This window comes from Lolium rigidum, chromosome 1, assembly GCF_022539505.1.
Source record: "Lolium rigidum isolate FL_2022 chromosome 1, APGP_CSIRO_Lrig_0.1, whole genome shotgun sequence".
Lineage (NCBI taxonomy): Eukaryota > Viridiplantae > Streptophyta > Magnoliopsida > Poales > Poaceae > Lolium > Lolium rigidum.
In genome coordinates, this window is record NC_061508.1 from 338378823 (window position 1) to 338405468 (window position 26646).

The window sequence follows — 26646 nt, forward strand, 5'->3', positions numbered from 1 at the left end:
CAAAACAATAGCAAAAGTGTTCGGGAAAGTAAATACGTTTTGGACGTATCACCCAAATGTAATTCGTTCACCCAACATGCTATTTATCTTATGGGAGAGACACCACTAGTGAACTGTGGACCCCGGTCCAATTCTTTACATCTGAAATACAATCTACTGCAATTGTTCTTTACTGTTCTTCGCAAACAAACATCATCATCCACACTATACATCTAATCCTTTGTTTACTGACAAGCCGGTGAGATTGACAACCTCACTGTTACGTTGGGGCAAAGTAATTTGATTGTGTTGTGCAGGTTCCACATTGGCGCCGGAATCCCTGGTGTTGCGCCGCACTACACTCCGCCACTAACAACCTTCACGTGCTCCTTGACTCCTACTGGTTCGATAACCTTGGTTTCTTACTGAGGGAAAACTTGCTGCTGTACGCATCACACCTTCCTCTTGGGGTTCCCAACGGACGTGTGTCTCACGCGCCATCAATGCCCTAAGGCTCAGATGGCGCTGGTTGGAGCGAGACGAGGAGGAAAAGCTGTGGAAAGGCCTGAAGTTCAAGTTGGCGCCCATTGCGGAAGATCTATTCAAGTAGGCAACAAAATGCACTCTGGGCGATGGGAGGAACCTGGTGTTCTGGAGCGATAATTGGCTTAATGATAGAAGTATTGGGGAAATATGGCGCCTAATGTTATCAAGTTTGTCAAGCCTGCTTGCTTATCTGATAATGTGGCGACTTCTTTGCATGATCAGGCTTGGATCAGATCAATCAGAGGAGCTTCGTCTGTCCCAGCAATCATTGAATACCTGCAGCTATGGGGAATCATTCAAGGACATACAACAAGGGAGGAGGTGCCTGACAAGTTTACTTGGAGGCACGCCGACACTGGTTCATACTCTGTGAAGTCTGTGTATAAAGAGCTCTGGAGCGCTAGGGCACCCTTGAAGCACAAGCTACATATGTGGTTAGTTCTGAAGAATCGCATGTGAACGGTGGACATACTTGAGAGAAGAGGGCTGCAACGGCCGCAATTTTGCTCCCTTTGTTGCTAAGAAGCCGAGACTGCACATCATCTAACCTTGTAGTAGTGCTCTTACGCAAGGGAAGTTTGGTACCACCTGCTCTTGCCGAGAAGATTACACCGTTTCACGCCAACAACCACTGCTACTTTGGATACCTGGTGGCCGGAGCTATCTGATGTTGTCCCTGCAAACCAGAGAAAGGCGATCAATGCCTTAGTTACCATCGTACCCATGGAACTATGGCTAGAAAGAAATGCCAGGCTTTTTGACAAGTTGGCAACCTTGCCAACGGAGCTATGTCGGCGCATAAAGGCGGAGTTTGAACAATGGAAATGAGGAAAACTATGGAAAAGCGAGTCACAAGGAGGAATCATTTAGTTTTTTTTTACTCCTTCTAGTGGGTGAGTGTGGAGGTGTATGGGATAGGTCGCTTGTGATCTGATGCTCGTTTCTGTAAATCAAAACCCTTCTCTTCCTTAATGACTGAAGACATGTGATGCTCGCGTGTGTTCTTAAAAAAAGGGAAATCTCTACCATCGATTTGACTAGTTTTAAATGGGCTTTTAAATGCCCTCGATCGAAAGGTTTTTTTCATGTGCGGTGCTTCTGAGGAAGGCTCCTTTGCGGGAACATCGCATACGGAAAGCAATTATAAGAAGAAAAGCAATTATAAGGTCATACATTGTTACAATTTATTTCATTATACAACATAAATATTATACATTATGTCACGTCGGTATTTCCGCGGAATTGCGTGGTAGGGACGGATTCCTACCTCTTCCCTATCCGTACCCGTCGTCCGTAGGCTCGCGGAAACTCTTCTTCCCCACCGGAGCCGCCTATAAATTCCTGCCCCCTCCCCGTCTCCTCTCCACACAAATCCCCTCTCCGATCTCGCCCAAGAAAATCTCCGACCCGATCGAAGCGAAGCCTCCCTCGTCCTCCTTCCCAAGGTACGGGAGTTCCCGATCGCCCCGCCCTTTTCCTCCTGTTCGTGTTCCCTGATCGTTGGTAGCAGTATCGTAGATCGATCATTGTTGGTTCCGCTCGATTGCTTAGTAGTCTGGAGTAGATCTGCGTGCGGCGGTATTATTATTGCTGATCGATTGCTGTTGATTCGGCTCGGGTTGCAGTTAAATCCCTTCGGTTGTGCCTTGGTTATCGAGTAGATCTGCTGATTTGAGGCGCGGTTGATGTTGATTCGGTTCATATGTCTTGGTGTGGTTGGCTGATTCCCGCCAGGAAGGAGCTAAATATTCCTAGAGGTTGTGATTAAATTGCCCTATGCCTGATATGTGAAGATATACCCCTGAAATTTACTCATGAGCCTCGTAGCTCCTTGTAGGATCCTTAGATGTGCATCGATTAAAATCTTGGGTTTAATTATATATTCTTGTTGATCCAGCATAGACTGTTTAGTGCTTAATCCTAGATTATCTAGAGTTGGATCAACATGGTTACAGTAGACGTTTGTTCATCTTTCTGTTCATTTTTCGTGCTTAATCCTAGACCTGCTGGCTGTTGGATCAACATGGTTACAGTGGTCGTTTGTGCATCCTTATATTGATATGTTCGTTGGTTCATAGTTACGATTTCGTCTCTATTGCAGCGTGAAGTAGTGGTTTGTGTATTGCTTGTGTCCTGAAAACTCCAGTGCCTAAATTTTGGTCTACTTTGTATTTACAGATGCAGATCTTCGTGAAGACCCTCACCGGCAAGACCATCACCCTTGAGGTGGAGTCCTCGGACACCATCGACAACGTGAAGGCCAAGATCCAGGACAAGGAGGGCATCCCTCCGGACCAGCAGCGCCTCATCTTCGCTGGCAAGCAGCTCGAGGATGGCCGCACCCTCGCGGACTACAACATCCAGAAGGAATCCACCCTCCACCTGGTGCTCCGCCTCCGTGGTGGTATGCAGATCTTCGTCAAGACCCTCACCGGCAAGACCATCACCCTGGAGGTTGAGTCGTCGGACACCATCGACAATGTGAAGGCCAAGATCCAGGACAAGGAGGGTATCCCTCCGGACCAGCAGCGCCTCATCTTCGCCGGCAAGCAGCTGGAGGATGGCCGCACCCTCGCAGACTACAACATCCAGAAGGAGTCCACCCTCCACCTGGTGCTCCGCCTCCGTGGTGGTATGCAGATCTTCGTCAAGACCCTCACTGGCAAGACCATCACACTGGAGGTGGAGTCCTCGGACACCATTGACAACGTCAAGGCCAAGATCCAGGACAAGGAGGGCATCCCTCCGGACCAGCAGCGCCTCATCTTCGCTGGCAAACAGCTCGAGGACGGCCGCACCCTTGCTGATTACAACATCCAGAAGGAGTCCACCCTCCACCTGGTGCTCCGCCTCCGTGGAGGCATGCAGATCTTTGTCAAGACCCTCACCGGCAAGACCATCACACTTGAAGTGGAGTCCTCGGACACCATTGACAATGTGAAGGCAAAGATCCAGGACAAGGAGGGCATCCCTCCGGATCAGCAGCGCCTCATCTTCGCTGGCAAGCAGCTCGAGGACGGCCGCACTCTCGCTGACTACAACATCCAGAAGGAGTCCACCCTCCACCTGGTGCTCCGCCTGCGTGGTGGTATGCAGATCTTCGTCAAGACCCTCACTGGCAAGACCATCACACTTGAGGTGGAGTCCTCGGACACCATTGACAACGTGAAGGCGAAGATCCAGGACAAGGAGGGTATCCCCCCGGACCAGCAGCGTCTGATCTTTGCTGGTAAGCAGCTGGAGGATGGCCGCACCCTGGCGGACTACAACATCCAGAAGGAGTCTACCCTTCACTTGGTGCTCCGCCTCCGTGGTGGCCAGTAAGGAGCTGGTTCTACAATTGTTATGTCTACGGTGTGCTCCACTGGGGATGTCAGTTCTGGTCAAGTGATCGTGTATCTTCTTTTCCTGCCGTTTTATTGTCTAGTGTGATATTATGTGTGTCTACAGATTTCTGCTGTGGTGCAGCAGCTATGAATGGAACCTTGATGAATGAATAAGTGAACCCTTACTCTAGTGTAAATTCTGCTGTTTCTGCATATCTCGTTGCTGCTTTGTTCTTTTTCTACTTGTTTGTAGTCTTATCTGGTTCCAGTTTTTCTTTTGCACTTTTTATAATTGATTGAAGTCAAGTTTTGTTTTTTTTGAGGGATTGAAGTCAAGTTTGTTGTGAGCTCGGGGTGAGCTGACAGGCACGAAATCCTGATCCTCAACTTTAATACTCTGTCCATAAATAGATGTCTTATATTTGGTCTAAATTTGGATGAATCTATACACTAAATAGTGATAGTGTCTATATACATCCAAAATTTGATAAATCTAAGACATATATTTATGTGTCTATATACATCCAAAATTTGATAAATCTAAGATATATATTTATGGACAGAGGTAGTACTATGTTGTTTCTATCTTCTATTTCCTGTTTTTTGTTGCATGTCTATGCTGTGTCGTTTTGATGTATGGTTGATCACCATAGTTTGGCTGTGCCCTTGGTTCATACGGTCGAGGGGGCTCTTAGTCTGGTGCAGTCGGCAGTCGGCTTGGGAGGACCTAACTCTGAATTTTGCTTACCTTCAGAGCCTGAATATGTGTTTTCAATTCCCGCAATAAAACTCATCTAGGAGTAGAAAAGTTCACCCCCAATGAAATTGGTGGCTTGGTTTTTTCCCTTTCATTTTGTGTTAGTTGGACGTTTAATGTAAGTCTGATCGAGTTACGTCAGTTTCTGCGCCGAGAGCAACAAGCCGACTGAAACAGAACTCGATGGTGTCTCACAGCAACTACTTGCTTCAGACCTGGATTCAGGTCAATATCGAGACAAAACAGCACAAGCCTCTACTGGTGGGTCGAAGTCCGCCGCTGCACCACGCCATCAGCCTTATCGTCGTTGGGAATGACAAGAGTAGTGTTCTCACCAACCGGTGGCATCTCCAACGCCATGTCCATAGCACTACTGTAGCAGAGGCACTGTTTCTTCTCCACGACCACTGACCGTCGCACCAAAGTGGCTCTCGGAATGCATATGTATATTTGCATTTCCCAAAATCTCTCATGCCCAACTAATTATTTGCCAATGGTCGAGCAAATATTTTACAACACTATCAGTTCATAACATGGATCCACCAAAGATGTATGTGCTTCCTGTGAAGGTCTCGCGGCAATGACACTAGCTTATATATAGCTGCAGGATAATTGATATTTCAAAGAGAAGTACTAGATGTACATAATAAGGTGGATGGGACAAGTTAATACATGGGATTCGGGAGTCCTGCTGCTATTTGCCAATCTCGTATTCACAATTGCAAGGATACGGGCCCCGGTTTAGTCATTATGTCCGTTTTGTATTTGGCACAGTGTGTACCTTTCGTTTAATACTTCCTAGTTCGTAATTGTAATGATTATATTGTTGCGGCTGTGTGCATCTTAGCTATGTAGAGGCCGGATCCTTTAAAGTAATAAAGAGCTCTTTATCGAAAAAATTGATGGTCTGGATAGAAATGATCTAGAATATAGCAAGATATAAAGCCCAACAAGCTGCGTAGTTGCTCATGCATAATTACTTATTTAGAACCAGCTACTATTATGCATCAGCCTTATTTTAAGGAGAAAAAAAATAAATTTAATGTAGAGTTAGCACTTGTAGAGAAGCAAGTAAAGTTGCTTTTGTAATGACAGTTCATTTTTCTCTTTTTTCAAAATTTGGCGCCAAAGATCTTTTTCTCGTGATTTATATCTAGGGTTATTTGTGTTCATTTATGAATCATTTGAAACATTTAAGATATAGGAGACGAGAACTAGGCAAGCAATCCAACTGAAAAGGCCCCGAGATACGACAGAATGAACAGATTTTACCATCATTAATGACTTGAGTTTGCACAATATGTTTTGATTTATCTTGCATAAATAATAGGTCCTGACATAAGTACAAGGCTTCCATCATTGTAATTAGCCAAGATGGCAATAAAAAAGTGACAACAAAGCAAAGGAGGATCTTGTCCAAAGAAAATGATGTTGTGATTTTGTTGGAAACAAGTTCTTAACTAAAACATTAATTGTGATTGCATCACACTTCCACTTGGCCAAAATTTAGAAGATCTCGGGAGTTGCGAGACAACATCGAATAACATTACAACAATTGCTTACATTAGATAGTGGTTGTGGCCATAGTCAAAGGACGACAACGAGAATGATGCTCATTCTGATGTGTATTGTAACGGGAAAGGTAATTCCAGTTTCTTGCTTGACAGAATGACAACTCCCTGTGGAGTTTCTCTAACTCTGTTTGAGTATTTTACCTCTTCTAAAGTTTATAGACCTATTTTACAGTCTAGATGATTATGGAATATTGAATGGACGAAATTTAGTTTGACCGAGAGCAACAACACCGCAAACATCAACTTAGTCCTAGTTCGGAGGATATGCCACCAGATCATCATTCATTCTAGAACAACCGGACTGATTGGGACAGTCCCCTGAGTTCGAAACCACCTACCTGGCCAGTCAACTTATGCTCACTGAATTCATGTTATTTAGTTGAATCATACTTCCTTCGCTTTAAAAGGGAATATTTATGTATCGGATTTATCTAGACCCCGACAAAGGGAGTAGTTGTAATCCCCAATCATTAACTATTCATTAGAGCTAGTGCTAAGATTAGTTCAACATCTTTCCAAAATAAAAGAATTAGTTGAGCTTCCCATGTTGCCATCTTGCATTGTATGGTCAACATTAGGTTTAGGTGCAAAGTTCTTCTCCAACCACATGTACCGTCAATCTTGCTGCCAATTAATCAATCTAATTAGCACAGACGAGCTGTACTATTGATCTGATACATCCTACCGAAGTGAAACAAGCAAGGCGAAGCATTAGTTCAGTTACACTCATGAGCCGCCACTTTTACTAAACTCGGGCGCTCAGCACGCCTAAGCTGCCCGTCAATAGGAGTAGCGTAAATCATTTCCTTGCATTGGAGAGATGAACATGGTGACACACAAATAAAGCACCTTGATGCAGTTGAGTTGCAACTACGAATCGTAACTTGTTTTTTGTTCAGAAACACAAGCTGTGGCCTAGAAAAGATGTTTATGGTCTTATGGAATAGAATAGATGAAACTCAGTTTGACGAGAACTACAACATCAGAAACATCAACTTACTTCTAGTTTGACCGAGAACATTCTAGATGTTTATGGAATAGTCTTAATTATGCGGCTCTCAGCCACCATATGCCGTCAGATCATCAGTCATTCTGGAACGGAACTGATTGGAACGGTCTCCACCTCCACCTGCCTTTTTGTAGTCAGCTTATGCCCAGCGAATTCATCTTATCCGCTCACCATACTCTAGCTAGGATTAATCATACTTCCTTACGTTAAAGATTTATCTAAATTCAAATGTATGTTTTTGGAAAGTCAGTGGGTTTTCCCACTATGTATATTTTTAAAATTTCAGAAAGTCATATAGTACAAAGGGCTGTTGCTAGAGTACTATAGCAACGGGAAACTATCTAAAAGACCATAGGCGTAAAAAGGGAGAAAAGAAAACAGAGAATTCAAATGTATCTATACACTAAATCCTTTTTTAGATGGATGAAGTACTTCCAATCGCCAAGCATTAGTTAATATCATTAATCTAATGCTAAGATTCCTTCCGCCTCTTCATGTCCCGGTTTTTGCATGTTATACAAGGTCGACATGGGGTTTAGGTGCATAGTCATCAGATCGAACGTAGAGCTAACTTCAATCTGATGCCTTTGTCCCATTAATCAAACAGAAACGAGCTAAGCTCTATTATCTGTCTGATTTGTCCTACGGCGAAGCTAACTTCAATCTGCTGACCTCATCAACTGCCATATCTACCTACCTCGATCGGACACTCAGCACGCCTAGCATAAATCGTTCCTAGCAAAGGAGGGATGACCAGGCGACAGAAGCAAAGCACCACCGTGCAGTTGAGTTGCAACTACGTATATTTTAGAATACAACCATCACAGAGCACAAGAAGTAAGACATGACTTATAAAGACGAGTCCAGGGAAATTGTCATGGTGATGTAGAGTTGTTAGTTTCTTCTGCCTGCCCCTAGTCCCCTGACCACGCCGAAGGAAACGACGGATACTGAACTCCGGCACAGAGGAAAAGGACGCCCCAAGAGATGGAAGTGGCCTTTGCACGAAGCCATCAAATGATCCTGTTTCTGTTTACTTTGTATTTTTATTTATGGAAGGTGATTCAGCGCTTTTGTAAAATCAAAGGAAAATGAGAGCATGGTACCAAAAGCAACGTCCACGGTGTAACGACGTTTATGGGCCACATCAACGTGAGAGGAAGATAAGGCGTTTCTTTCCATTGCTCGCCGTGATCGATACCACATCGGCATATATCTCACACGGACGCCATGCAACCATGGGGACATGAAGTATGCCGGTTGTCTACTTGGAAGGACCGACATGGCGATAATGCTCATAGATATTCACTACAAGAAATAGTAAGGTGCCAACGGCTAGAAGCCATCGGTGTAGCCTATGCCGAAGATGGTGAGTGCTCCGGTGTCCCCCTGGGCTCCATGTTTCTGAAAAGTTGAAACTGCTCCAGTTTTATTTTTGATCTATGAAGTTGCTCCAGCTTTTGATAAAAAAATATAGAGTTGGTTCCATGAAACAGAAAAACATGGAGCGGCTATTTATTTACGTCCTACTGCCACCGACAAGTGACTCTTAATTTACATCCCACTACTACTGATAAATGACCGAAACGTTACACACGCGTTATCTCTCTCCTCCCTCCTCCCGCGCCCAGACTCTTTTCCGATTTAGCTTCACCGCAAAACGATTTACATTTGTCGCCACTGGTTCATGGCCTCCAGCGAACGAGTCGACGTACCTTCCGCTGAAGTCAAACTTCTCTGATTCGTTCTCGTCGCCACGCAAATCGAGTTGTAGCTCGCCGCCGCCAGGAGCTTGCTGTCGCCGCCACTACGTCTCACGCCGCCTCACCCAGGACAAAGTTGGTTGAGGCGGCCACAATAAGCTTTTGGCGGCGACAACAAGCGACAACTTGATTTGCGTGGCAACAAGAACAGATCAGACAAGTTTGACGATTTGTTTGCCGGAGGCCAGTGACGGCAGGCGTGAATCATGCTGCGGTGAAGTCAAATCGGGAGAGAGTCTGGACGAGGAGGGGCAGAAAGATAAGACTTACATAACGTTTTGGTCACTTATCGGTGGCAGTAGGACGTAAATAAACAGTCGCTCCATATTTTTCTGTTTCACGGAAGCAACTCTACATTTTTGTATCAAAAGTTGGAGCAACTCCACATATAAAAAAAAAAAAAAACTGGAGCAGCTCCAACTTTTTAGAAGCATGAAGCCGGGGGGGGGGGGGACACCGGAGCACTCCCCGCCGACGATAGCCGTTGGCGTAGCTCCGTCAGCATCTCACGGCATCAGGACATGTGAATTTACTGTTGCAATAGAAAAAGCTATCAGCGTAGCATCAGGCTAGCCATAGAGGTTAGCAACCGTTTGTCAGTTTAATTTTTTTTCAAAAATATTCTAATTTTTTAAATTATTTGATAGTTTAATCTCTAAGCATGCTTAATATCAGGTCAAATTACTTAGCCCCGTCGGCATCTCAAGGCGTGCGGATAGGTGAATTTACCGTCGGTGTAGCATCAGGCTGGCTGGCAGCATAGAAAAAGCCATCGACATAGAGGTTAGCGGCCGTTTGTCAGTTTGATTTTTTTTCAAAAAACATTTTCAATTTTTTGAATTATTAATAGTTTAATCTCTAACCATGCTTAGTATAAGGTAGAATTACTTATTAATAGTCAAGCTTGCTTTTCCCTTTAATTTTGTGTTATGTTAGACGTTTATCTTGAGTCTTATCGAGTTCCGTCAGTTTCCGAGCAGCAAGCGAACTGAAATGCAACTCAGTGGTGTACCTCCTGCCACCGCAGCGTGCTCGCGGTCCTCCTTGATTACCTCTGCTTGTACATGCAGAAGCATGGAGGCCTAGCATCGCCCATTTCACCGTCACTCACCGTCACCGCCTCATCGCGATGAGCTACTGCAGCTTACCCGCCGCAGAAGCTGATAGGTCCTAGTCCGCCATCAGCATTAGTCTCTGGGCATTTGTAGTTCTCTCACCAACCGGTGACGTCTCGAACATCATGTCCATGGCGCTCGTGTAGGTGAGGCGGTGTTTCTTCTCCACGCCCTCTAACCGTCGCACCAAAGTGGCTGCCCTAAAGCTGATGTATAATTGCATTTCCCAATACCTCTCACGCCGAGCTAATTATTTGCCAAGAGCAAATATGTTACAACACAAATATATGTGCAGTTTCGGTTATGGTTAGACCCAGCAATGTCAGTATATAACATGGATCCTCAGAGATGTATGTGCTGCCCGTGATGGTCTCACAACAATGACACTGCTTGTATATAGCTGCAGGATAATTGATATTTCAAAGATAAGTACAAAATGTACATAATAAGGTGGATGGATAACACAACATTTAATACATGGGATTCGAGAGTCCTTTTGCTATTTGGCAATCTCATATTCACAATTGCAAGTGTTTGGTTGTAATTGATGATCTAGAATACTATATAGAGCCCAACAAGCTATAGTTGCTGATGCATAATTATTTATTTAGAACCAGCTACTATTATGTCTTAGTATTTTTCTGAGAAGAAAGAAAATAAAGTTAATGTAGAGTTTAGCACTCGCAGAGAAGCAAGTTAAGTTTCTTTTGCAACGACAATTATTTTTTTCTATTTAAAAGTTTAACCCTATGATCTGTTTCTCGTGATATATTTCTACGGATATTGTGTTCATTTCTGAATTATTTAAAATTTTAAAGGTATAAGAGATGAGAACTAGGCAAGTAATCCAACTGAAAAGGCCAAGACATACGGCAGAATGAATAGAGCTTACCATCATTTCTAAGTGTTTGATGTTAATGACTTGAGATTGCACATTATTTTTTAGTTTATCTTGCATAAATAATAGGTCCTGACATAAGTACCAGCCTACCATGTGGCTTCCATCATTGTAATTAGCCAAGATGACAATAAAAAAAAGTTTCAACAAAGCAAAGAAGGATCTTGTCAAAAGAAAATGATGTTGTGATTTTGTTTGAAATAAGTTCTAATTTTTCATTAAAGCTACTGCTAAAATTAGCTCACCACCTTCCAAGTAATAGAATTAGTTGATCTGCCCATGTCGCCGTCTTGCATTGTACGGTCCACATTGGGTTTAGGTGCAGAGTTTTCTCGAACCAAATGCAGCGTCAATCTTGCCGCCGATTAATAAATCTTATTAACACGGAGTTGTACGATCAATGTGATACATCCTACAAAGTCCAAGTCAAACAAGCAATGCGAAGCTAACTTCAATGTGCTGCACTCGTGAACCGCCACTTTTACCGAACTTGGGCACTCAGCACGCCTAAGCAGTCCGTCAATAGGGCTAGCGTAAATCCTTTCCTTGCATTGGAGAGATGAACAGGGTGACCCAAGTAAAGCACCTTGATGCAGTTGATTTGCAACTACGTGTAGTACAATGCTCGGTATACAACCATAACACAGCATGGAGAAGCAAGACTCGAAGTTTGTTTCTTGTAGTAGCCTGGCCACTAATCGGCAGATAATGTGAAAGAAACGATGATGCCCAATGAGTCCTTGCATGAAGCGTTTAGTCAGATGATCATGTTTTTTTTCCATCCAGAAAGATGATTTGGCTTTTTTTGTAAAATTAAAGGAAAAATAGAGGATGGGGCCGAAAGCAACATCCACAATGTAAGGACGGCAATGGGCGAAGGAAGTAGACACCGACGCCATGCAATTGTGTGGGATTGGAAGTGTGTTGCTTTCCTCCTAATCTCCTCTGTGCGTGCCTAATGATGTTCATCGTTATTTTCTTGCATATCTATTGAGGCTATTTTAGTTTAAGAACTTTCAAGTTATGAAGTAACATTGGACAAATGTCTAATAACTCTAGAATATTTATATCGATTGAGCCATAGTATTTGATTTCTTAACTTTATAGTGCCAATTCATGTGCCATATTTTATCAATTCTTTTTCTCCTTTGTTGCTTCCACCTCTAAATCCTCTTTCTCACGTGTCTTCGTCTTACTCCTCACCTCCCATGACTTGGCATTGGTTCTTTATTTGTATTCTTTAGGTTCCAGTTTCAATAACTTATTTGTCTTCTTCGAGTGTCAAATCATCCATAAGGTACACTCGTAGATGACCCCACCACCATAATAGTACGGGGCATGCAGAACCCCTTTCCCCAAACCCCTAAAGGTGTGTAAAAGCCAAATTATTTTTTCTAGCAAAGGGCAAATAACCAAATCAATAATTGACGGAGCAAAGAAATATGTGATGATATGATTTGGTAAAGGAAAAAAAACTTGTGATTCAAATAGTAGTTTGGTATATTAATTATACTAACTATTGGGATGTTCATTTATCTAGAATGGATTCAAATATCCGTGTACTTGCGATGCCATATGCTTATCTCTTCAATCTCAGAAACATGAACTGAAATCAATAATTTTAAACGGAGGTCAAAACCTTCCGACCTTCGCATCCTGGTCCACGCAACTGGAATTTTGTTCAACCAATTAAATTGGAGTGACTATTTGTGAGTTGCCTAAAATATTTTCTAAATCACTAACTTTTCTAATCCATCCGATAAATATCAAAACATTCACATCCAACTTCATATATAAAGTATAGCTACAAAGTTCCTATACGGTTAGACTTCAAATTTCATCAGTTTGAAAGGTTTAAGTTTAGCCTATGGAAGATGTACTTTATGTGACTAATATTCACATAAATATCAAATGACTAAAAATAGCGAAACAAGTCGATGTTGTATCCGCTCAAAAGAAGAGGAAAGACTAGGCTTTTCATGGCTAGTATGTTCCACTACCATCACCTTTCGTGTATTTTCTTTTCCCAATGTCTCCCATGCCTAACTAAGTTTTGGACAAATGATTGAGCAAAAGCGAAAGAATAATCCAACATGAACTATGCATGTATATAGTTTTTTTCTTATCATGGATTGAGCACGTGGATCCAACAATATCTTGTCATTGGATTGGTCCTCCAAATATGTGCTCCCCGGGATGGTATAACCACAATGAAAATAGCATATAAATAAAGATGAAGTATTTAGCATCTATCTATTATATACTAAAAGCATAATACGGGATCTAAAATAGAGACACTACAATGGTCCACATCATCAGAATTATTTTAACTGTTAGATCTGTAATTTAAATGGACGAGATTTAAATATTTTACGTAATACATACAAGCATATATTCTATAGACATACGCGATATGCCACGTGTCACCTTCCATGGGAAAGGAAAACAAAAGTTACATTCTGTAGACATTACGTACATTTACACCCATCACCTGTTCCACACAAAAAAATGTCCCACGTGAATTCTACAATGAAGGAAAATTAGCATTAGCTAGCCTTTCTTTTAATATTCTAAGCACCAGCACGTCACGTTTATTGCATATAGAAGGAAAAATTTGAAATTGTGTCTTTAGAATATGATTTCACTAACTAATTGTATAGCTATAATTTAGAGGTAATATCTATCTATCTATTATATAGTAAAAGCAAAATAAGAGCTTTCAAATGGAGACATGAGGTTAATCCACTATTTATCATTGGATCTGTAATGCGTGGTCAGGATTTAATAACGGATGAATATTAACGTAAACATACACATGTGTAACACGAATGTGAACTTGACACGATCTATTTTTTTCTTGGCAAAATATCCAGACCACCATAATTAGGTCTATAACTTACGGCTGGGGTTTTATGGAAAAAAAAGTAGTGCCATTTTTCCTATTTGACATAGGAAGTCAAGGCACGTAAAATTGTAGTTTAAGGAAAAAATGGAAACCTAAGTCACTTTTATGTACGAGTAAAGGGTATCGCTTTTTTTTTTTAACTGTAGGAGTCCTATTTGATCACGTGTGAGTAATCCCTATATATACGTACGTACCTATTTTTTTTCTAGAAATACAGTATAAACGTAGACGCTCACATACATGTACATACACTCATCCCTATGAATGCATATACGCATACCCTACCTCTATGAGTACCTATTTGCTTATCCCGTCTAGACCAATTTTCTAAAAAGTTTAGATGAGTTGTCCGTGTACTATGCAAGAGTTGGAGGTGTCGCGTCCAAATTTCTGAAACGACACGCTGCATGGTAAAAATATCTAGACTAGGACGTGAAACATACTAAATCATAATATTCAGTTTTTTTAGTAACCACATGCGCCATAGGCCACCCCCGTAGGAGCTGAGCGAGAGTTCCGGCGAGAAGAACGTGTTGTGTGTCGAATTGGTGCCGTCGTCCCACTGTCGAGCCCGACAGCCCAGAGAAGACCATAGTGGACATTATGATAAATAGTGTGAAGTGATTTGTACTATACATAAATTGAGTATATTTAAACAATTGGAAGGAAAAAATTACTCCCTCTCTCTTGAGAAGGATATAGAATATATTTTTTAACTCTAATATATTTTTACATTAAATAGTGTAGATATTATTAAAATCAGAAAAACTTAGAACAACCTTTCCGGGATAGAGGTAGTGCAAAGTAGAGCACATGTATGTATGATATAAAAAATAATATTATCCGTAAATATTGCACACGAATCTTGCTTCACAATTATTTAGCTCGAAGCGTTGGATACCGTGCATTTTAGTTAATATACGAGTGATTCTTCACAATTTCAGGTAGTATATGATCGGTCATTTCCCTAAGCGCACACACTCATGGATGGTGACTCCATGATACCATGTGTACATCACACAATACATGCCACGGAGCTTATCACACCACATTGTTAATCAGTTATTGTGAAGAAAGTGTGCACTTAGGTTCGAAGAGTGTATAAGCCCTGTGTTAGATAAATTATATTCGGTAGACTGCAATGTTTCAAAGAAACATGTTAGAAGAAAGCTTTGTAAATGATAATAAATAATTTATTATATGATTTTGGATTTCAAACTCACCGCTATGTTTGGCTACATTTGATTACGAAGTCCAGAGAAGACCATGGTGGACATTATGATAAATAGTGTGAAGTGATTTATACTATACATAAATTGAGTATATTTAAACAATCAGAAGTGAAAAAAATTGCTCCCCCTCTTGAGAAGGATGTAGAAGATTTTTCTAAACTCGAATATATTTTTATATTAAATAGTGTACATATTATTTAAAATTAGAAAAACTTAGAACAACCTTTCCGGGATAGAGGTAGTGCAAAGTAGAGCACATATATGTATGATATAAAAAATAATATTATCCGTAAATATTGCACGCGAATCTTGCTCCACAATTATTTAGCTCGAAGCGTTGGATACTGTGCATTTTAGTTAATATACGAGTGATTCTTCACAATTTCAGGTAGTATATGATCGGTCATTTCCCTAAGCGCACATACTCATGGATGGTGAGTCCATGATACCGTGTGTATATCACACAATACATGCCACGGAGCTTATCACACCTCATTGTTAATCAGTTATTATGAAGGAAGTGTGCAATTGGTTTCGAAGAGTGTATAAGCCATGTGTTAGATAAATTATATTCGGTAGACTGCAATGTTTCAAAGAAACATGTTAGAAGAAATCTCTGTAAATGATAATAAATAATTTATTATATGATTTTGGATTTCAAACTCACCACTATGTTTGGCTACATTTGTTTACGAAAATTTTCAAATGGTAATTTCAAAACAGACATGTCCAACTTCTAAGCCCGGTCCACACAAATTTATGGTTATATTGATTTGGACTTTGGGTGAGAGCATATGATGCAGTAAAATAAACAATAATTATATTCATATTTCTAATTTTTTAGTATTTTAATACTGTTCTGCATGGATTTAAGTTGTTTTATCAAAATTTCCACACCGGCATAATGATATGGAATCAAGAGAAGATTGCTCCACACATATCAAGAGTTAGTTTTAGAAAGATCATGTGAACAACGTTGGAGTTCTTATTTGGAATCGAACTCAGTGATACATAAGTAATCGGTTAGCATAGTTGGATTAAACAGAAAATAGAGTAAGAACTATATATACATTTAGATTGTTCGTCGGTCTATCATTAGAGAGAACAATGATGCAAGTGTAAGAGGAGCAATAACAGTATGCTGGATTCTCATGATAAAAATCCACTAATGCAAGGTTACACCTTCAACATTAACTTAAAAAATTGGTGACCTTTTAGTTAACAAAAAATAGAAATTTTAGAATATGTGACATGGTATTAATGGAGATGTCATGGTATCTATTATTCACAAAAAAAATGTTTCAAAAATAATATCACAAATGTGATGTTTTATCTCATATAATTTTGTGGGAGAACTTCAAATTTCTATTATCTATGACGCCATAAATTTATATCATCATGAGCTTTAACCTACTAAAGATGATGTCCTCGCATTTGTGAGGGCCACCTTACTAGTTAATCGAAATGTAGAATGGTCAATTGCGCTATGTACGGAGTAGAAAACAAATACTCTAGCAACCAATATCATCTTTGTGCTGAAGTAAAAATGAGTTGGGTAGAGAGCTATTGTAGTGGCATGTCTATAGCTCCTTTTTCTAAAACACCCAAAATCTAGCTCGTCCATGTCGGAATAGTTGCTTGGGATGTCAATGCAACAAGTTGGAAGATAAGGCATAGAAGAGGTGACATTGGTGCTTGTACAAACTTGCAAGTTGAATCCCCTAATGAACCACCATGCTCCTGCGATCAAGCTGTAGTAGATCATGTATCAGGTGGCGAAACTCCAGGCACTTCAGGATGAGGAAATGATACATTGTTTGGTATTTCCTGCTTGCGTCAGATTCATGCCTTTACTTATCCCGACACCTCTCATCCCAAACCAAGATTTCAAACTTCAATTTGAATCTATCGTGGAGGTATATAGACCATCTTTATCAGAAATTGCTGCTCTTAATTGGTTGAGACGCTGAGATGTTTATGTATATGAATCATAGTATCCAAACTACGATATCAAACTTGAGTTCAGACAATATAGTATATAGATGGCGCTTAAAGCGAAGGAGAGGAAGAATGACATGTATAAATAGGGCAAGAAGAAGGCTTGTAGATAAGGGAGGAGGTAATAAGTACAAAACAACTCTTCAAATTAAGAGAGCATAAAACAGGACATGAAAATGTTTCTTTAATGTAAATGCCAAAATCGGGATATTTTTAAAAATTATAATAGGTGCATTATTACTAAATTTTTTAAATATTACACCTGGCCTGCATAACTAAGATGCACACAGCCGAACTAATACCAAAGGTACAAACATAAAGAACAAATGGAAGAAACTTATAAGAGAGCCCAAGACAAGGGAGGCCCAATCCTCTAATCACGCTACCATTCATGTTGGAAAAAAAATATCCATCACCGTATCCTCTAACCGTGTAGACACTTCCGTAAATAGGTCGCGATGTTCCACACGTTGTAGAGACGACTACAAACGGTGCATAGCTTTACAACAGTAGATGATCTGCATGAGAGAAGCATTTTTGTTGTCATAAACCTTATCATATCTACATAGCCAAAGCGACCAAATAACGACAATTAGTCCCACCCTAATAAGTAGCTTAAACCTAAAATCCATACTATTTAGCCAGTTGCCGAACAAATTTGCAATGCTACATGGTGGATATAACGTAGAACCTACCTAGATAGCTGACCAAATAGATATAGCAAATTTACACTGAAAAAATAAGTCCTTGATAGTCTGTGACAAAGGACATGCTTTACTTCCCTGCCATTTGCGTTTCGCAAGATTTTCTTTGATAAGAGTTATCCCTCAATGAAGGTACCAGACAAAAATCATAGTTTTAAGCGAGATCTCCATCTTCCTAATCGTCTTATTATTATCAATTGGCAGATTAGGTTGTATTAATGTTTTTTAGATAGAATCTACCAAGAATGTTCCAATCTTGTTGAGATTGCAACGACATGCATCGGATCCTTCCGTGAAATAGATCGAATCTAGACACTGTAACAAATCATTCCAAAATTCCCTCGGACCAATGGGACTCCGTTTGAACAACATATTCAGTGGGAACATTTCCATCACCTTAGCGAGCGTACTGCTCTAGTTCAAAATAAAATACTAGAAAGGTAAAAAATAGGTGGATGGAACAACAAAATATTAGTAATATTGATTCAGAGGAACCTATTGCCATTTAACAATGAAAACTCCCAATAGAAAGTGTGTCTGGTCATAATGTACTACCTTGATAGATATGATATAAAATAGTAGGAAATAGACTTACAAACAAGGTACACGTAGTTGGTCATGCATACTTATTTTCAGCACCATCGTGTGTTATGGTTCAATTATTGTATAGGAGAGAAATACATTTAAGGTAACATTTTACGCTTGCAGATAAGCAAATTAAGTTACCTTTTCAAGGACATCTCCTTCCTTTGTTGGTTGAAGTTCAACATTAGAGATCAACTTCCTTGTGTTTTTTTACTTCTCCATATATTATATTTGTTCTCTAAACTATTTGAAATAATTAAGGTATATGAGATAAGAACAAGTCAAATATCCAAAAGGACACAAAATATGATAGAATGAACGGAACTTCCTTGTGTAAGTGCTTGATGTTGTAGAATCTGATTTGTTTTATCATGCATACATAATAAAACTATCATAATTGCTAGGTTTTCTTGATTCCATCATTGTACTAAGAAAAACTCTTCTAATTGTCTTGTTGCAGAATATCAACAAACAAGAGACATGCCTTCCCATTTTTAGTGAACAAAAAATAAGTTATAATTATAAAATGTAAACACGAGAGAATGTCTTTAAAAGAAATTTTCACATTTCAAGGATAATTGTAGGTCACATCGATGTGTGGGGGACATGAGGATGTGAATATATATGTTTTCCCGATCACGTCGATGTATAGCACATGTACATCATTCAGGAGGATGACATGCATGAAACAACATGTACTTACTGTGCCAATAGGCATCTTCATTGATTATTTCTTGGGCATAGCCGCCAACATTATCCCACGGGAAAATTGGCCAGGAGACACCGTTATTTCTAGTCCTTTGCCTAAACACACCACTAAAACTTGTGTTTGCTGAGTACCATTACAAAATTGAGGTACATTTGCCAAAACACACCATGTAGCCTAAAACGGAAAGTTTAATATTTTGCTCAATTTAGTGGTACATTTGCCAAAACATACTCTGGTTTAGAATATTTTTTTCTTTGATTGGGCATCAAAAGAGATTTCCATCCTTTTTCTCTGATTGTGCGTCGAAAGCGGTTGTACGTATCAATAACCAACGTTTTTCTCTAATTCAACTTTTTGAGCCAAAGGCCATACGTATCAGAGTCTCTATAATTCAACTTTTGGAGCCAATAAAGGCCATATGCATCAAAGTCGGACAGTGACATACCAAAGGAAAAAAAGAAAACCGGACGACAACCTGAACCAGGTTTAACAGGCAATAATTGTTGACCAAACAGATTTAGCATAATTTCAGCTGAGAAAGTCAAACTTTTCCAAGGGGGCAAATGGTAATTTCTGCTGAGAAAGTCAAACTTTTCCATTTTAGGCTACATGGTGTTTTTTTGGCAAATGTACCTCAATTTTATAATGGTACTCAGCAAACACAAGTTTTAGTGGTGTGTTTAGACAAAGGACTAGAAATAACGGTGTCTCCTAGCCAATTTTCCCTTATCCCAATGTTATCCGTACCCCGTCGTCGTCACCTAGCCTCAGCGGCACTCTTCTTCCCCACGCTCTCCCACCGGAAGGAGTCGACGCTCCACCTGGTGCTCAGGCTCCGCGGTGGCATGCAGATTTTCGTGAAGACCCTCACCGGTAAGACCATCACAGTTGAGGTGGAGTCCTCAGACACCATTGACAACGTGAAGGCGAACATCTAGGACAAGGAGCGTATCCCCCCGGACCAGCAGCGTCTGATCTTTGCTGGTAAGCAGCTGGAGGATGGCCGCACCCTGGCGGACTACAACATCCAGAAGGAGTCCACCCTTCACTTGGTGCTCCGCCTCCATGGTGGCCAGTAAGGAGCTGATTCTATCTCTTAGGGTTCACAATTGTGAGTGTGCTCCACTGGGGCTGTCAGTTGCTCTGGTCGTGTATCTTTTCCTGCCTTTTTGCTGTCTAGTGTGATATTATATGCGTCTACATACTTGTGCTATGGTGTAGCAGCTATGGATGGAACCGTGATGAGAATGAATAAGTGAACCCTGAACTTAGTGTCATTCTATTTTGTCTGCATACCTCAGTTGTTGTTATCTTCTTGTTCTACTTGTCTGTAGTCCTATCTCCTATCTGGTGCCAGTTGTTTTGCATTTTGATCATTGAAGTTTAGTTTGTTGTCAGCTCGGGTGAGCTGAGGCATTAGTCCTGATCCTCTCAACTTAAATCTGTTGTTTTGTTTATGGTTCTGACTTCTGTTAATCAGCATGTCTGTGCTGTCTCGTTTTGATGTTCCCTTGATCACCATGATATGTTGGTTGTGCCATTGTTTCATACAGTTCAGGGAGCTCTTAGAGTCTTAGTTTGGTGCAATCGCTAGTCGCTAGACTTGGGAGGAGCTAGCTCTGAATTTTGCTTTACCTTTGGAGCCTGATATGCGTTTTCAATTCCTTCAATGACATCTAAAAAATATTCATCCCCAATGAAATAGGGGGCTTTCTTTTCCCTTCAATTTTGTGTTCTGTTGGACGTTTGAGTCTGATCAAGTTACGTCAGTTTCCGCGGCGTGAGCAAAAGCAAAGTGAAACAGAACTCCATGGTGTCGGTGTCGCCGCAGCGTGCTTGCAGCCCTGCGCACAAGCAGAAGCATGAAGGCAGCGTCCAACAGTGCCCACTTCAGTATCATTGCCATGCATTAGAAGCTGACCGGTCGTAGTCCTCTGCGACATCCTGCCATCAGCGTTATCGTCACCGTGCATTACTAGAGTAGTGCTCTGACCAATCGGTGGTGTCTCGAATGTCATATCTATGACGCCCGCATAGCCGAGGCGGTGTTTCTTCTCCGCGCCCACTGACCGTTCCACCAAAGTGACTCTCCCATAGCTTATGTGTATTTGCATTTCCCAAAATCTCTCATGCCTAACTAATTATTTGCCATTGGTCGAGCAAATATTTTACAACACAAATATACATGCAGTTTTGGTTATGGTTAGTTGAGCTCAAGGACCCAACAAGTTGCCCGTGATGGTCTCGCAACAATGCCACTAGCTTATATATAGCTGCAGGATAATGACATTTCAAAAAGGTGTATGGAACAAGCAACATTTAATACATGGGATTCCAGAGTCCTTTTGCTATTTAACAATCTCAAATGGCATGATTCTGGAAACATTATGTGTTTCGTTCATACAACTAGAGCTTACAGGGGGTCTCCCGCACCCAGCCCCCAACCCTAGCCTCCCGCACCCAGCCTCCCAACCCTCCCGCCGCCCCCGCCGGCAACGCCGCCGGGGCAAAGATCTCGGGGCGTGGCGGCGGCGGGGGCCTTCCCTCGTGACGCGTCGGGAACGGCGGCCAAGGAGTCTCTCACGCGGCGGCGGCCCTTCCGCCTCCCGGGGCGGCGGCGGTCGGACGAGGATGGAGGGGCGGCGGCGGTCCTCCGGGGACGATCCAGCTGCGGGCTGCGGCCTCCCCGCCTCCCATCGGCGGCATGCCGGCGGTGGTGGCTGGTGGAGGCGGACAACGCCTTTTCCTCCGCCTCTCGCCGGTGAGGGGCGATGATCTTGGGCTTCTCCCGCGGTACGAGGACGCCCGGGGCAGCAGCCTTGGGTTCGACGGTGGAGGTGACCCTCTTCTTCGCCGGAGAGGATCGGCCTGAGGTTGGTGGTGGTGGATCTTTTGATCTATCACCGCGTTCCGGCGGCGAGATAGAGGAGCTTGGAAGCCGGCGATGGTGTCGCCGGTGGAGGGTTGGAGTGACCAGCCCAGGATGGTCGCCGACGTGGGGGTCCGACCTGAATAAAGACGGCGGTCCTAGGGCCTCTCTTGCGTGAAGAGGAGGACCTACCGGAGGCCTGGACTCGTGATCTGGCCGGAGTGTTGAGTTCTGGAAAGCTCCGCCGACGAATGTAACAGTGCTTTTTCCTGGAGTTTGCTGGATCAGAGGTATTCGGTCGTGCGCACTCATTCCGACCGATTGGTTCTAGAGGGAGCAGCGCGAAGCTCTTTTTCTGTGTTGACATCAAGTGACTATGGATCCATGATGAAAGTCGGAAGAAGAGAATTTCATGAAGGCCGGAGGGGAGGACTAGCTAAGGGAGGTTCAAGTCTCTGCGTTGTTGAGGGACTTGCTTAGTGTTCCGGGCTTCACAGCAGCGGTATGAAAGTGGGGGCGACAACACAGGTGAAGTGCAGAGTCCTACCTTTCAGGGTGAAAACCCAAGGTCTGGTCTTAATTGGTTGTGCCTGGCAATGACCTTGGTAGAGGCATTGTTTTGAGAGCGGGGACTATCTTCTGGGTGAAAACCTAAGATCTTTGATCGGGCGACGATGGTGTTTGAGCACTGTTCCCTTCTTGGAGGCGTCGTTTTTGGAGAGTCTGTAATTCAGGTGTTGTCTTGACGGTGGATGTATTGCTGTTGTTAGGCCCGAGATACTGTAGCCGGACTTTTATTTCTTAGTTTTCTTTTCTTGTTTTTTTGGCTGTGTGCATCCGTAGTGCCATTAGGGTGGTGCGTTGTTGCAGAGGCTGGGTGTAATTGGTATCTTCTTGATATTAATATATTCCCTTTATCGAAAAATTTAACAATCTCAAATTCACAATAGCAAGTGTTTGGTTATAATTGATGGTTTGGATAGAGCCCAACAAGCTATGTGGTTGCCCATGCATAATTACTTATTTAGAACCAGCTACTATTATGCCTTGGTTTTATTTTAAGGAGAAAGAAATAAAGTTAATGTAGAGTTAGCACTTGTAGAGAAGCAAGTGAAGTTGTTTTTGCAACGACAGTACATTTCTTTCTACTTAAAAGTTTAAAGTTAAAGATCTGTTTCTCGTGATATATTTCAATGGCTATTGTGCTCATCTCTGAATTATCTGAAATAGTAAAGGTATACGAGATGAGAACCAAGCAAGCGATCCAACAAAAAATGCCATGAGATACAACAAAATGAATAGCTCTTACCATCATTTCTAGGTGTTTGATTTTAATGACTTAATTTTTATTTTGACAATATGTTAATGACTTAAGCTTGCACAATATGTTTTGGTTTATCTTCTATAAATAATAGGTCTTGCCATAAGTACCGGGTGGCTTCCATCATCGTAATTAGCCAAGATGACAATAAAAAAAGTGCCAACAAAGAAAAGAAGAATCTTATCAAAAGAAATGATGTTGTGATTTTGTTTGAAACAAGTTCTTAACTAAAACATTATTGTGATTGCATCACACTGCCATTTGGCCAAAACCTAGAAGATCTTGTGAGTTGTGACACAACATTCAATAACAATATAACAATTGCCTACATTAGAGAGTGGGTGTGGCCATAGTCAAAGGACCAAGCACAGAGACAACGAGGATGATGGTCATGCTGATGTGTATTCTAACGGGAAAGGTAATTTCCAGTTTCTTCCTGGACAACTCCCTCTAGAATTTCTCTAACTCACTGTTTGAGGGCTCTTTAAATTCTTAGGATTTGAAAAGAAATTGTGTAGGATTTGGATCCTATAGAAAAATTTATACATTGGTTGTTTGATTGATAGGAACATATCCTATAGAAAGTAATTCTACAGAAATATTGTAGTGGGAATTCTAAAGGAAAAAAACATTAGGTCATACCTCATGAAAAATTCCTTTGCTACAATCAAACACATTTCAAATAGGATTCAATTAGGCATGAAATTTCAATCCTATGTTTTTTCTATCCTATGAATCAAAGAAGTCTTGAATATTTTTCTTCTATAAAGCATTATGGACCTATTTTTTGTTTTAGAAACGCGAGTTGTGGCTTAGAACAGTTTAAATGAGTATGGAATATTGAATGGATGAAACTTAGTTTGACTAAGAGCAGCAACATCGCAAACATCGTTTACTCCAAGTTAGGGTTATAGCAGTCCTTTGCCACTCTCAACCTCCATATGCCACCAGATCATCATTCTATCTTGTCAAAAAAAAAAACATCATTCTAGAATAACCGGACTGATTGGGACAGTCTCCTTAGTTTCAGTTCCATACCACCTACCTCGATAGTCAGCTTATGTCCACCGAATTCATCTTAGTCACCATATGATGAAACATACTTTCTTCGTTTTGAAAAGGATGTTCCAAATTTATCAAAATTCGGATGTATCTAGACCATGACGGGGGAGGGGGAGTATTTATAATCCCCAATCATTAACAATTCGTTAAAGCTAGTGCTAAGATTAGTTCAGCATCTCCCAAAATAAAAAAATTTAGTTGAGCTGCCGATGTCGCCACTTTTAGTTGAGCTGCACCCATGAGACGACACTTTTACTGAACTCGGGCACTCAGCACGCCTAAGCTCCCTAGAGGTTGAGTCGTCTGACACTATTGACAACGTCAAGGCAAAGATCTAGGACAAAGAAGGCATCCCCCTAGACCAGCAGCGTCTGATCTTTGCTGGTAAGCAGCTGGAGGATGGCCGCACCCTGGCGGACTACAACATCCAGAAGGAGTACACCCTTCACTTGGTGCTCCGCCTCCGTGGTGGCCAATAAGGAGCTGATTCTATCTCTGAGGGTTCACAATTGTGGAGTCTTCGGTGTCCTCCACTGGGGATGTTAGTTGTTCTGGTCGAGTGGTCGTGTATCTTCTTTTCCTGCCGTTTTGTTGTCTAGTGTGATATCATATTAGTCTACAGACTTCTGCCGTGGTGCACCAGCTATGAATTGAACCGTGATGAATGAATATGTGAACCCTGAACTTAGTTTCAAATTCTGTGGTGTCTGCGTATCCCGTTGCTGATGTGTTCTTGATCTACTTGTTTGTAGTCTTATATCTGGATCCAGTTTTTTTTTTTTGCATTTTTATCAGTGAAGTTTAGTTTGTTGCCAGCTCGGGGGTTTAGCTGATAAGCACGAATACTGATCCTCAACTTTAATCTGTTGTTTCTATCTTTTTTTTGTTGTTGTTGCATATATGTGCTGTGCGGTCTAGGGAGCTCTTAGTCTGGTGCAGTTGCCCGTTGCGGCGTTGCTAGACTTGGGAGGAGCTAGCTCTGAATTTTACTTTACCTTCGGAGCCTGAATATGCGTTTTCAATGAAAATCATCTTAAAATGTTCATCCCCAATGAAATTGGGGGCTTGCTTTTCCCTTAAATTTTGTGGTTCGTTCGACGATTATCGGTCTGAGTTCTGTCAGTTCCGGCGCCTAGAGCAACAAGCGAACTGAAACAGATGGTGTCGCTACTTAACCTCCTCGCTCTGATTGTACAGATAGAAGCATGAAGGCAGCGTCCAACTGCGCCAACTTCACCGTCACCACAATGCTCTACCGCCCACTTCACCGTCACCACAATGCTCTACTGCAGGTTGGCCGCCGCAGAAGCTGACTGGCATGACTACAATTCAGGTTGCAAGCGGGGTGGGTTGCGGCCAGCCGCGAAAGAGCAACGCGGGATGGCAGCTTTGCGGAAGAACGCGGCTTGCCGCAAGTAACCGCTAGACATAGCGCGGGCACTGCAGCAATCGGTGTCATCCCGCTTTATCCCGCATGAGCATGATTAGAGCAGTAGCTAGCTAGTTGACTCTCGTGACCGATGTGCTCTGGGCAGAGCATCCTTTGAGCAACGAAACTCTCCCGTGGCTCGTCGGCCAACCATGCGCTGAATTTTGCGGCCGGCCAATTTTATCCTGCCACGCCGATCGATCCATAGCAGCTGCATTTTTTCCAGGTATTATCAGTGCGGACGCACAAATATACTGCAGGGTGGGCATACTTTCATAATTTTTAGTTTTTACTGCTCATGTGTGATAAAAAAATTACCAAAATAACTAAATATAAATCATTTTCCAAAAATTCAGGATGGGCCGCCGCCAACGTTTGTTCGGTGACGTCTCCGCCCGCCATGGTCGTTCTCCTCGTAGCTTGGGCAGCACATTTTGGGCCGTATGGGGGGTCGTCGACGGAAATCGGATAATGAGGCCGGTTAACTCCCCGTAACCCCCATAAAAATTTAATTCAAATTTGATTAAAAAACAAATATTTCATAGATATTTTGAAAGAAGTCCAAATACCCCCCTAACTTTGAGGATCCGGACGCTAACCACCCTTAACTTTAAACTGGGGCAAATCACCCCCCTAAATATAAAAAACCGGGCAAATTACCCCCTAGAAACTAATTAGCTGTTTTGTGCCAGGATTTGCATACGTGGACACTGGTTTTGGTCCACGTAGGACAGGTCGAGCCGGACGCACTCTTCCCTTCCTCGAGCCGGAGGTACGCCTCGTCCCCAAATCACCAGACCACTCCTCGTCTCCACCTCATCCCCAAATCCCGCTGCCAGCCTCCACCATGTCCCCAAGTCCGGCC

The 26646-nt window shown here is 41.9% G+C and overlaps 1 protein-coding gene across 2 annotated transcripts; it reads left to right on the forward strand.

The window, feature by feature from the left end:
* The first annotated feature begins 1841 nt into the window (after positions 1-1841).
* LOC124700632 (polyubiquitin) lies at positions 1842-25048 on the forward strand. 2 transcript variants are annotated; one of them, XM_047232734.1, is made up of 3 exons: positions 1842-1970; positions 2704-3856; positions 24839-25048. In XM_047232734.1, the coding sequence occupies exon 2, from the start codon at positions 2704-2706 to the stop codon at positions 3847-3849; it is 1146 nt and encodes a 381-aa protein (XP_047088690.1). In that variant the 5' UTR covers positions 1842-1970; the 3' UTR covers positions 3850-3856; positions 24839-25048. The 2 variants fall into 2 exon arrangements, with proteins under 2 accessions (XP_047088690.1, XP_047088684.1); XM_047232728.1 differs by lacking the exon at positions 24839-25048 and adding an exon at positions 19907-20376 and having other exon boundaries at positions 2704-3804.
* Positions 25049-26646: the final 1598 nt, after the last annotated feature.

Excerpts from the sequence above, each read along its gene's own strand:
- LOC124700632 (XM_047232728.1), top strand. The coding sequence starts at position 2,704 with ATGCAGATCTTCGTGAAGACCCTCACCGGCAAGACCATCACCCTTGAG. Across the intron at positions 3,805-19,906 it reads CGGACTACAACATCCAGAAG|GAGTCGACGCTCCACCTGGT; the intron begins GAGTCTACCCTT and ends TCCCACCGGAAG.